The sequence below is a fragment of the Charadrius vociferus genome, unplaced genomic scaffold, assembly GCF_000708025.1.
Source record: "Charadrius vociferus isolate BGI_N301 unplaced genomic scaffold, ASM70802v2 scaffold16, whole genome shotgun sequence".
NCBI classification, from domain to species: domain Eukaryota; kingdom Metazoa; phylum Chordata; class Aves; order Charadriiformes; family Charadriidae; genus Charadrius; species Charadrius vociferus.
The window spans coordinates 3,777,666-3,790,395 of NW_009649167.1; the positions used below are offsets into that span (position 1 = coordinate 3,777,666).

General features: G+C 40.7%; 1 protein-coding gene across 1 annotated transcript in view; it reads left to right on the forward strand.

The window, feature by feature from the left end:
• Positions 1-10,148, forward strand: part of FREM2 (FRAS1 related extracellular matrix protein 2) — a gene marked incomplete at its 3' end in the record, with an annotated part of 121,711 nt that extends 111,563 nt beyond the window's left edge. The window contains exons 10-15 of the mRNA XM_009888426.1: positions 1,826-2,023; positions 4,193-4,357; positions 4,435-4,617; positions 7,026-7,156; positions 8,816-8,974; positions 9,845-10,148. Coding sequence (XP_009886728.1) covers positions 1,826-2,023; positions 4,193-4,357; positions 4,435-4,617; positions 7,026-7,156; positions 8,816-8,974; positions 9,845-10,148 — 1,140 coding nt within the window. The remainder of the gene's footprint in view (positions 1-1,825; positions 2,024-4,192; positions 4,358-4,434; positions 4,618-7,025; positions 7,157-8,815; positions 8,975-9,844) is intronic.
• Between the last annotated feature and the right edge of the window lie 2,582 nt (positions 10,149-12,730).

Genomic DNA, 12,730 nt, shown 5'->3' on the forward strand with positions numbered 1-12,730 from the left:
AAAGGCGAGGATTGGGAAAATGGAGAACCGCCCACTGTAGGTGAAGATCAAGTGCGAGACCACATGAGGAACCTGAAGGTGCACAAGTCCATGGGACCTGATGAGATACGTCTGTGAGTCCTGAGGGAACTGGCAGATGAAGTCACTAAGCCACTAGCCATCATATTTGAGAAGTCGTGGAAGTCTGGTGAGGTTCTGCTGACTGGAAGAGGGGAAACATAACCCCTATTTTCAAAAAGGGAAAGAAGAAAAACCCAGGGAACTACAGGCCAGTCAGCCTCACCTCTGTACCCAGCAAGATCATGGAGCAGATCCTCCTGGAAACTCTGCTGAGGCACATAGAAAACAAGGAGGTGATTGGTGACAGCCAGCTTGGCTCCACCAAGGGCAAGTCATGCCTGACAAATCTGGTGGCCTTCTATGAAGGGGTTACAGTGGACAAGGGAAGATCAACTGATGCAATCTACTTGGACTTGTGCAAAGTGTTTGACACCTTCCCACATGATATCCTGGTCTCTAAATTGAAGAGACATGGATTCGACAAATGGACCACTTGGTGGATAAAGAGCTGTCTGTATGGTGGCACACAAAGAGTTGTGGTCAACGGCTCGATGTCCAAGTGGAGAGAAGTGACGAGTGGCGTTCCTCAGGGGTTGGTACTGGGACCTGTACTGTTCAACATTTTTGTCATGGACATGAATGTGGGGTCGAGTGCACCCTCGGCAAGTTCGCCGATGATACCAAGCTGTTTGGTGAGGTAGATACACTGGAGGGGAGGGGTGCCATCCAGAGGGACCTGGACAGGCTGGAGAGGTGGGCCCATGCCAACCTCATGCAGTTCAACAAGGCCAAGTGCAAGGTCCTACATCAGGGTCGGGGCAACCCCAACCACAAATACAGGCTCCGCGGGGAATGGCTAGAGAGGAGCCCCGAGGAGAAGGACCTCGTACTGATTGACCAGAAGCTCAACATGAGCCAGCAATGTGCGATCGCAGCCCAGAAAGCCAACCATATCCTGGGCTGCATCAACAGACGCGTGGCCAGCAGGTCAAAGGAGATGATTCTGCCCCTCTACTCCACCCTCGTGAGACCCCACCTGGAGTACTGCATCCAGCTCTGGAGTCCTCAACATAAGAAAGACATGGACCTGCTGGAGCATGTCCAGAGAAGGGCCACGAGGATGATCCAAGGTCTGGAGCACCTCTCCTATGAGGAGAGGCTGAAAGAATTGGGGTTGTTCAGCCTGGAGAAGAGAAGGCTCTGGGGAGACGTTATTGCGGCCTTCCAGTACCTAAAGGGGGCCTACAGGAGAGCTGGGGAAGGACTTTTTACTAGGGCATATAGCAATAGGATGAGGGGGAATGGCTTTAAACTGGTAAAGGGCAGGTTTAGATTAAACATTAGGAAGAAGTTTTTCACTTTAAGGGCGGTAAAGCACTGGAACAGGTTGCTCAGAGAGGTTGTTGAGGCCTCATCCCTGGAGGTGTTCAAGGCCAGGCTGGAGGTGGCCTTGGGCAACCTGGTCTAGTGGGAGGTGTCCCTGCCCATGGCAGGGGGGGTGGAAGTCGATGATCTTCAAGGTCCTTTCCAACCTAAACCATTCTGATTCTATGATTCTGTGGATGACTGCAATACACAGACAATGCTTCTCCTTTTTAATCACGTTTGTTTTAGCTAGAGTCAATGTGTTAAATCATTTGCTGCCTAGCTGCTTATGTTATGTATCTGGTGCAATGTAACATCACTAAATTTGAAATAGTGGAGGGAAGATACGGTAACTTTTGCATTTATACTTTACACATACTTTTTATGTTTTTCTGCCCAGTGCCTAAGATGCAGTTTAAAGAATCTGTATATGTAGGCAATGAAAATGAAGGACAGATTTCTGCCATGATATACAGGAGTGGGGATATCCGATACACATCCACTGTGAGATGCTATACAAGGCAAGGTTCAGCTCAGGTAATGATGGACTTTGAAGAACGTCCTAATACTGACAGTTCCATCATCACATTCCTTCCTGGTAAGCTCTTGCTCTTGATTTAGAAGCCTTTAGTCTACTGTGTTGTGTTGTGTTTTGTTTTGTTTTGCCTTGTTTTGCTTTGCTTTGGTTGTTTTGTTTTAATTGTGTCTTCTCATAAAGTAGTGCCAAAAAGACTGCTGTGGAAAACCTTTTTTTTTTTTTCATACGCAGTGGGTAGAGTGCATGTTGATGATATCTCTTTTTTCCTTCACTTCTAATGTAGAGGAATAATCAGTCACAGAATCACAGCATGGTAGGGGTTGGAATGGACCTTTGGAGATCATCTAGTCCAACCCCCCTGCCAAAGCAGGTTCGCGTAGACCAGGTTGCACAGGAATGCTTCCAAGTGGGTTTTGAATATCTCCAGAGAAGGAGACTCCACAGCCTTTCTGGGCTGCCTGTTGCCCAGTTGCCAAGAGCAATTAAAGGGACATATCTTCACATGGGTCCAGCCTGTGTGCCAGATTCTCTTTGATCCATGGTAGCAAAAGCAGGTTTGGAGTAAAGCAGTAACAGAAGCATGGACCTGCTGTCAGAAGGGGAACTTCAGAAGCTCTGCTCTTTGTTAGGCAGATTTCTGATAAGTACATTTGCCTTGCACTGAAATGAGTAATAGATCTTTCAACAGGTATATAACTCTAATTTCTGTTCAAATTTTTTTCCCAGGGAGGCTTTCCTAAGGTAGTTCACCAGTATCATGTACTTAATGTATCAGAGATGAAACACAAATAAATCGGGCGTTACTGCCTGATTCCCTCTATTTGTGCAGAAGACAGTTTAATCTTTTAGTCTTTTAAGTTTACACACACATAATATTTTTTACAACCCCTAAACAAGTTCTGTCATCAATATGAAATCCTTGGTATGCCCTTATCGCAGAAATGACAAGCTTCATACTTCTATGGACACATCACATTTCTCTTGTAAAGTGAGTTATTCGGTATATCTTTATTTAGAGCTGGCCTCAGCTTTTAGTGCTGTCATGTACCCCATGCCTTTGCCATTGCTTCTGTGCAACCAGGCAAGAGAATCCAGCTTGTTAGGATTAATGGATCCCAGCCTGTTAGGAAGTTACTTTCAGGGTTTTTTTGAGCGTCACTCTACCATTTCTCCATGAAGACAAGTAACAAAGAGGTCAACTTGGATCATATCATAATTTTCTTAGGCCTGTTTAAGGTACAGCAGTTTCAGTAAAGTTTTCACTTTTCCAGTGTAACAATGAGCAGGATGAATATCTTGATTTTTTTTTTCCTCCCAATGGATAATTTATTTTCCACAGGGAAAAAAACCCACCTCAGAAAATGAACACGGTCAGCATCCTGATCTGGTTCTTTATGTTGAGCCTTGATAATTTTTCTATACATAATAATTGAAAAATACTGTAAATTGACCTCATCTCTCTCATATCCCACGCTGTTCCTTTTGTAAGAGATGTAGGAGTCATTCTCGTGATGATGAGCCCACTGAGTCTGACACTGGGAGCAAGACACTTTGCACACTGCTCATAACTCTTGCTGCTTTTGTAGAAGGCCAAAGACAAGGTCTTTTTCCCAGAGTCTCAGAACATCTAGTAAGTCTAGGCATGTTGATTTGTGAGTGCTCAAACTGAGTATTTTGCAACTCCAAAGCATTTTTAAGGCAATATTAATTTTCTTTTGGAACCAGTGGGAGTTTAAGACATTGAAATCAAATGGAAAAACATAAGTGAAGGTCCACACAGTTGGATAGTGTCTCAGAAAGGCCTGAAATTTTTGAAATAAAAAACTCCAAGACAAAATTACCATTAGTATTGGTGAAAGTTTCCATTACTCTGCTTCCTCATGCAAGTATTTATTTCTAAAATACATGCTGTGGGGGAGGTCACTGAAAACGGGTATTTTATTCTAAGATAAAACAAAACTAACAGTACATGTGAAGTAGCAATACCAAACAGAAACTTGTCTTTGAGAAGTCCCAAAATGGCAAATTTCACTTAAGTGGTGAGCTTCCAAAGAAGGGTAATGGTTACTAATTCTGCTTTCACTATTGTCGTTACTTATTAACCTATATCGCGTCAAGGTGGATGCCTTGGCCGGCAGAAGCAACATGGTTCTGTGAGCTAGGAGAAGTGCTGTAATAGAGCAAAGAACACCTAAGGTCTGCATGGTATTACCTTCAGAATGATTGCAGGTGAAACTGAGAAGCCTTGCACACTGGTCCTTATGGATGATACTTTCCATGAAGAAGAGGAAGAACTACGTCTGGTTCTTGGCACTCCAAGAAGTGATTCTTCCTTTGGTGCCTCTATTGGCGAACAAAATGAGACCCTGATAAAGATTCGGGATGATGCAGACAGTAAGAAATTACTTTGTTCTTATTGGCCTTTGGAAGCCCATTTCTGCACTGTAAAAACATTTTTCTTCTAATTACAGAGGCTATTATTAAGTTTGGTGAGACCAAATTTAGTGTGAGTGAACCAAAGGACATAAGGCAAGTAGCAGTTGTAAAAATCCCAGTGCTTCGTCTGGGAGACACTTCCAAGGTTTCTGTCGTGAGAGTTCATACAAAGGACGGATCTGCGACTTCTGGAGAAGACTATCACCCTATATCAGAAGGTAGGACCATTCAGATAATTATCATATCCTAGTATGGTTTTTTATTCATGACTGTGACATATGATAATGTTGGAAAAATGAAATAACTTTATGAATATAATACTTTTCAACCACATACATTAATGCGTTTTGCTACTCAGATTCAGTAAAGACATGATCCCATGTGGTATATGCAACTGCCAAATTGCTCTTGGAATACTAGATATCAGTGAAGATATTTACAAAAGAATTGTGACTCCTTTGAAAACATCTGTAGCTCAAGTAACTGTGAAAGAAATGTGTGAGTGTCATCTTAGTAACATTTGCAAAGTGTAATACCATTACTGTGCAGAGGCATCTACACATAGGATATGATTGTGTAGTTGTTTCTCAAGGAATTCATTAAGCTTTTGTTCTATGTAGGAATTAATGTTTATTTCTGTTTATTTTTTTACTTTCATAATAATTAAGCTTTCTCTATATATCTCTGCAATTCACTGCCCACTGTTCCTCACTAGAAATGAATGAGGAGAGAAGTTGTGCAACAGAATGAGAAATTTCTTGGCTGGTAAACTTCTTTCCATTAACAGCCCACCCACATGGTTTTGTGAATGACTGATAGAGTTTGTAGCACCATGATTTTTTTTTTCTCCTGAAGTATATGATAATACATGATACTAATCTGTGTTTTAAGATTTATCATTCATTGCTGGAGTCTTTTCACAGTTTTGGAGTGTTGTCACAGTTTTTGAATAACTATTTTGGTTTCCAGTCCAGCTGAAAGATAGGACTTATTTTTGAACATCCAGCAACAACATTTGGCCATCTCCAAATTCCATAGAAGAAGAGGCATTTGCCACTAGTGACATTTGAAGAGAAAAATTGTTAGCAATAAGAAAATTATCAGCCCAGAGCTTGCAAATTCCAGTCACTTTGCCTCCTGCATTTTAGAGTTTTGCTCTTTCCTCCCGAAAACCACAGGAATTTTTAGTCTCAGTTAATACTTATCATATAGTCATTCCCTATATGCATTGCCTTGCTTACCCTCTGCCTGCTTTGCAGCAACAGTGCGTGAGTTTTCAAGGGAAACACACTACTGCAGAACAAGAGGAGAGGTTCTGGGCCTCTGCCCAGAAGCCTTTGAGACAGGTCTGTTATCTGCAGGATTTCCCCACAGGTTTCAGAATATCTGTGGTTTTAGGGAGCCTGATCATTCAACCATGGGCACAAACCCACATCCTTAACTGGGTTATCTGAAGGAAGTGTGGCAAACTGGAATTCAGTAAAATTCCTAGCTCTGACACAGCGTGGTTGTTACCACAAAGAGTATTTTCATGGCTTAATAACACTAAGGCTGGAAGGAACATTAGAACACTTAATCAGACTCACTGTGGATTGTACAATTCTCCCAGTTTCCCCCAGTTATTTCTGTATTGAGCCAAATAACCTTTGGCTGGAGAAAGTATATCCTTCATAAAGGGCATCCAGTCTTGGTTTGAAGGCACTGGAGAGGATGAGCATTTCTCAGTGTTTTGCTTCACTGATCAGTCCCTATCGCTTCTTATAATCTGTGCCTTATTTTCCATATATACTTCAGCTCTCATGCGCTACTGCTTATTGTGCCTGTCCCTTTAGAGCGCAGAGCTCTTTAGCACCTGGTATTTTTTTGTCTACAATGGTGTTTCAATATACTAATCAGAACATCCTTTTCTGCAATTTTGTTGGGTTTTTTTAGTTCTAGTCCTCAGTTTCTGTTGGTCATTTCTGTGCTATCTTCAGTTAATTTGACATCCTTTAAAAAAGGAAGACAGTAAAAATGCACCATTTTAGTATCACTCTCACCCATTCCATACACAAATGTTAAATAGTTTCTGTACCTCTGCATCCTTTAATAGTTAACACATCCAAGAATCCCAGTACTCTTCTGACTCTGTCAGCTGAGATTGAACTTCTGACAATCACCTCAGAAGCTTTTTCAGAGGCAGTGCTTTTCAAAATACAATACCATTTTGCATAACTCTGGCTTTGTGCCTCATTTTTGGTATACACCATTGTATTAAAATGCATTTTTTTGTGTAATCACTGACAATACTTTTTATTTAGAATTCCTCAGTCTTTTAGTCATTCACATGTTACCAACATTTATGTAATAATTAGTCCCAGCTCATTTTCAAAATATTAAGTTCTATTAGACTAAATCCTGGTCCTTGCAAATGTCTTTTGATGATGATAATGCCTCGTTTTCAGCAATTTCTGCATGTGTCCACTGCTATTCATTATTACTATTTTTAGCATCAGATAGGTTAAACTAAAAATATGAACATCTGTGATTGGAAAACTCAATATTAACTGCCATCTTTCATGGCTGCACCTAGAATTACAGCTTGTTGTGAACAGCAGATTTATTTTTAAGTGTCTTATGTTTTTAGAAATTGAGTTTAAGGAGGGTGAAACACAGCATTTTGTGGAAATTGAAGTTCTGTTTGATGGAGTAAGGGAGATGAGAGAAGCCTTCACTGTTCACCTGAAGCCCGATGAGAACATGGTCGCAGAAATACAGGTAACAAACTGTGCAAAGTCCTCAACAACAAAATCTGGTAAACAGACCTTCTTGCTTTCTGACTCATAGCTTTACTCTTCTTTTAAGCTTTATACGCACTATCTTGGACAAAGAGGATCATCCCATCTGACACAGTACCACCCACCCAAAACAGTTTGTTGCCAAGGCAATAAGGTTCATGTGGTGTCATGGTTTAAGCCCAAACAGCAGCTAGAACCATGCGGCCACTTGCCCACAGCATGAGGTCATAAAGACAATGAGAGCTTATGTAGAACCGAAATCTTCAAGATATCATTCCAGACACATTCTTTTCATAGAATCAGTTCTAAAAACTGATGTCCTCTTGGAAACACTGGCTGGCACTACAATATAACCTCTATGCTGTATAAAGAGCAAAAGTGAACTATAACTTCTGCTGTCAAAACTGTGCTGATATTATTCTTGTGTGAATTTCAGTAGCCGCAGGCCACAGATTCTTATTATTTAGCATTATGTCATACATACTTCTAACATAAACAGTATGTCCTTCGCCCAGTGATAGGACGAGGGGTAATGGGCATAAACTTGAACATAGGAAGTTCCATCTTAACATGAGAAGGAACTTCTTTACTTTGAGGGTAGTGGAGCACTGGAACAGGCTGCCCAGAGAGGTGGTGGAGTCTCCCACTCTGGAGACATTCAAAACCCGCCTGGACGCTGTCCTGTGTAACGTGCTGTAGGTGACCCTGCTCTGGCAGGAGGGTTGGACTAGATGATCTCCAGAGGTCCCTTCCAACCCTAACAATTCTGTGAATTCTGTGAATTCCTTCTGATTCTGCATAAAATATTCTTCAAACTCTTTGGCCCCTTCATCAGGGAACAGGGATTGCTTAGTCTGGAGAAAAGTAGGCTGAGGGGAGACCTTATCATTCTCTACAACTACCTGAAAGGAGATTGTAGTGAGGTGGGGGTCAGTCTCTTCTCTCAGGTAACAGGCGCTAGGACAAGAGGAAATGGCCTCAAGTTGCGCCAGGGGAGGTTTAGATTGGATATTAGGAAAAAATTCTTCACAGAAAGGGTTATCACACATTGGAACAGGCTGCCCAGGGAAGTGATGGAGTCACCATCCCTGGAGGGATTTCAAAGATGAGTAGATGTGATGATTAGGGACGTGGTTTAGTGGTGAATTTGGCAGTGCTAGGTTAATGGTTGCACTCGATGATCTTAAAGGTCCCTTCCAAGGGGGACGGTTCTATGACTAGACAATTCTATGACTCTACCAATATCACACCATATATAGTCTGACTCCAGGTAGCCAGACAGCAGAGACACAGCCTTTGCTGATGACAAACACCCCATTTCCATTAGGCGTTAAAGCATACAGTGCACATTAGAGTTTTACCAGAATACCGACGTGATTCAAGAAAGCTGGGACACAAGAGCTTAAAGGTTCTGGTATCTTCAGTGTTCTGAAAAGAAAAAAAATAATTTTAGCTCTTGCTTTTGTAGTCTGCAATATACTTTCTAGTGCCTCAACCCTTCCTCAATACCTCATCCAACTGAGGTTTCAGAACTTGTTCTGGGACAATGATTCAAAGGCTGGACTTATTCAAGGTCCAGCTTGAATCCCCTTGTTTATTTAAATGTTGTCAGACAACTTTTCTGCCTTTTTATTGTCAGACAGCCAAGGCCATTGTTTACATTGAAGAAATGAATAGCATGGCAGATGTCACCTTTCCCTCTGTCCCTCAAGTTGCATCCCTTTTGATATATGATGATACTTCTAAAGCCAAAGACAGAAGCAGTCCCATAGCTGGCTATCCTGTCATCTGTATCACAGTGAGTATCTCTGTGGAAAGATGAAACAAAATCAGTAGAAGAATGTTGTTCAAAGGAGCAATTGGATTTTAGGCACTAAGTATCAATTCATATTGTTTTAAGTCACATGTGAGTTCAGGGTAGAACTGTCCTAAGAGCTAACCTAATTTGTTTGGATAGCAAATCAGTTTTCGGGAGGACAAAAAGTATAGAAAGATGTTTCACGTGTTCATCACTAAGAACAGCTTAATACTCACACAATATCTATGATTGCATGACCTTACTATTTCCTGCATTGTCTTGCCTTAATTTACAGCATTAAAATCACTGGAGACAACAGATGAGCCATTGTTTTCAATGAATGTCACAGACTGAAACATGAGTCCTGTTTGTTTTCATTGTAATTTTGTAACTGAAAGGTTTGCGTGAATATTCATATGCATTGAGGAAGGTTTTGGTCCACCTGCATCTTTAGTTTATTTCTCACACTGTTCATTATGCACAGGAATGGATCATGTTTTGAATGGTTCTCTAAATACAAAACCAAAAGAAATCTTGAAATGGAAAGTATACCTGCAGAATTAGATCAAAGGGTGAAATTCAAGTTAAAGTAGCATGTGGAAGTGTAGTTTGTGCCTTCATAACTATGGTAGATTTTCACCGGTAAACCATACTTTAAAATAGTATTTTTTATTTCAGTAAGCATAATTAGACCTGCCTTTTAAATCTACCATAGCAATGCTAAAAGCATCGCTGTCAAAATAAGGTAATTTCTTAAGAGATTTACTGGGGTTGTCAGTTCCATGTTGTTGAATTTTGTGACTCTTGATAAATTAAAATTCCTTTGCCATGAGGCAAATAAATTTTAAACACATCTGCCTTGTTCTGCAGGCTTGCAATCCTAAATATGAAGACTTTGAAAAGACTGGTTCAATATGTGCCAGTGAGAACATCAATAATACTCTGACACGGTACCGGTGGCTAGTGAGTGCACCCACTGGTCCTGATGGTGTGACTAGCCCCATGAAGGAGGTTGACTTTGATACCTTCTTCACTTCCTCCAAGATGATTACGCTTGACTCCATTTACTTTCAAGCGGGTTCTCGTGTCCAGTGTGCCGCTCGTGCCGTGAATTCAGATGGGAGTGAGGGTCTTGAGCTTATGAGCCCTATTGTAACTATAAGCACATCAGAAGGTAAGACATCATCACCTATTGCAAAACCCTCAGACCTCTTTTGGATCCCTAATTCTATCCTAACAAAATCTGGTGACATGATCAAGTGTTTTAACATTACAGTCTCAGCTTATCTTCGGTTGTTCACAGAGGTGGTGCAAAAACTCTCTTATTAACACAGAAGAGAATTGTATAAAGAGGATTGTTTTCTTCTTTGCTAGTTCTCCAGATCTTTAAATGGTTATCCACACAGCAAACTTGTATGTTCAGGAGAACAGTATATGATGTGCATTGGAATTAGTGAAACCTGGTTTCTTTTGGCTTTTGCATTCAACCATAGTAATGTTGCAGTACAATCTCACCTATTAGACACTGGAGAATCCACATGGGAGTGTTGTTATGAATGACTAGCCAGAAGAAAAGCTTCACTTGGCATTCAGTCCTCACTGGACACCTGAGAATCAGTTTCTTCCTTGACTAAGGACTAAATGAACGGGTATCCAACTTCAAGGCATAGACAATTTTTTTTTTTTTGTGGTTGAGATATTAATATTCATGCTACTTCTTTCTCTGATGCTCTCTTTGTCTATCTCTAATTCTCTGATACCTAATCAATACTGAACTGATGCTGCATTCTCTCAGCCAGCAGAGGTACTGTAGTCTACCTCCTTTGCCCAGCCAACTCTTTTAATGAACCTTGTACTGAATAACATTTGGAAGCAAAGGTGGAGAACTGACATGCACACATGTACAGTCTGATAGCATATGCTATTTTGTTGTAGAAATCACAGATACTTTTGTTAATTGTATAATATGGAGAATGGGTAATTATCAGCAAAAGGTAGATTCCAAAACATGGTATTTTATAACTCTTCTGCAGCCATTTTGCATTTTTTTATGTCATCTCTGCTGCTTTTGTAGGTACATTAACTCTTCTGGCTTTTGTGAGATCTTGCAGTGGATGATACATTACAAGATTGTTCATTTGCAATAACATTTTAATTTCCTTAGCCTTTCCAAATAAGTATTTTAATTAAAACATTTTATTTTCTACCAAGTTAGGGCTTTAAGAAGCTTAACGAATGACATTTCTGTTTACCCTTGTCCTTTATTCCACATTTTGACTGTAGGCTCACCTCACCTTTGCGCTGTCAGGAATCCTACACCCTAAAGAGGACTCTGTCTAAGGGTATTGTCTACAAGGTGCAGTGTAGTGCTTGTTAAAAGCAGATAACCTTGTGCTAGTTTGGTTATGTGAAACAGAGTGGCTATGTTAGTGTTATGATGCATTATTTGGGTTACACTTGACAAATTAGCAGGGCTAATTAGCTCAGGCTCAGGACTGATTGTCATGCATATATTACTTCCAGTACCTGAGCTGACTTGTGATATGGAAACCAATAATACTGAAGATCATCTACAACATAAAAAAAAAAGTTCTGTGCTATTTTGAAAGAAGTACAGTGATCAAAGTAACCTGCCAAAATCCTAAATATTTTCAACTTGGAGGTTACTTGACTTCCAGTGCATAGACCAAATTTTCAAAAGTCAGATTGTGCAAAAAATTGTATGTAGCCTCTTTAGCACATCTTACCTGCATTTGAGAAAAGAAAGACAAAACTATCATGTCATGCCAGAAGTTTCCAACCTGGAGCTCTTGATCCAGATAAAGTTCACCAGAACCAATAAGTTCTCCAGAGGAGATCCCTGCCTCCTCTTTTTTTGTAATCCCTCAGAAATGAGCAAAGAGCGGAACATGGGCAAAGGGGACTGTTCTGATTTTCCACTTCTGCTGGTTTCTTTCTTAGAGGGCTGTGTGATCCTTTAGCCATCACATGACAAAGTGCTATGATTCTTGTGACCAGAATGCAGACACTTCTGCATTGAACCATGCAACTGCAAGTTGCATGTATCTCAGATTACATGATTACAAACCTGATCTTCTGATCAGATCTGATCTTACAAACCAGGACTAATACTGGAACAGGTTGAACTAACCCTGGAATGTGTTGCCAAAAGAAGTTATAGATTCTTCATCCCTGGATAAGTTCAGAACTCAGCTGAACAAGGCCCTGGGCAAATTCTCCTTGATTTGGAAACTTACATCCTGGGCAACCTGATGTAACTTTGAAGCTGGATCTGCTTTGAGCATGCTGTTTCTAGAGATCTTTTCCAACTAAAATTAGTTCATGACACAATTACTCTAATTACATTTTGGTCACTGTCGGAACAGGAGGCTCATAGAGTCCTATGAAGGCATATATAGGTCCACACCCCAATCCAGTGCCAAAACCAACTGAACGTTCTTCAGGTACCCCATGTAAATCTACGTGTATGTTTAAGGGGGAGTATTTAAAGGATATACCTCTGAGGACCTCTATAAGGAAGTATAGCACTTCACACTTAACTCTGCAAGTATGGTTGACACATGCAACTGAAAATATACAGTTACGGTATCATCATCTGGTTTTGAAAATGTTGATCAAGTAATGATTTCTGTTTGAATCTTCCTTTGAGTAAATTCGTGTTCAAACTTGTGGTAAACGCTGCCCAAAGCACTTACCTGTCATTCCAGGAAATTCTCCTTGATTTGGAAACTTACA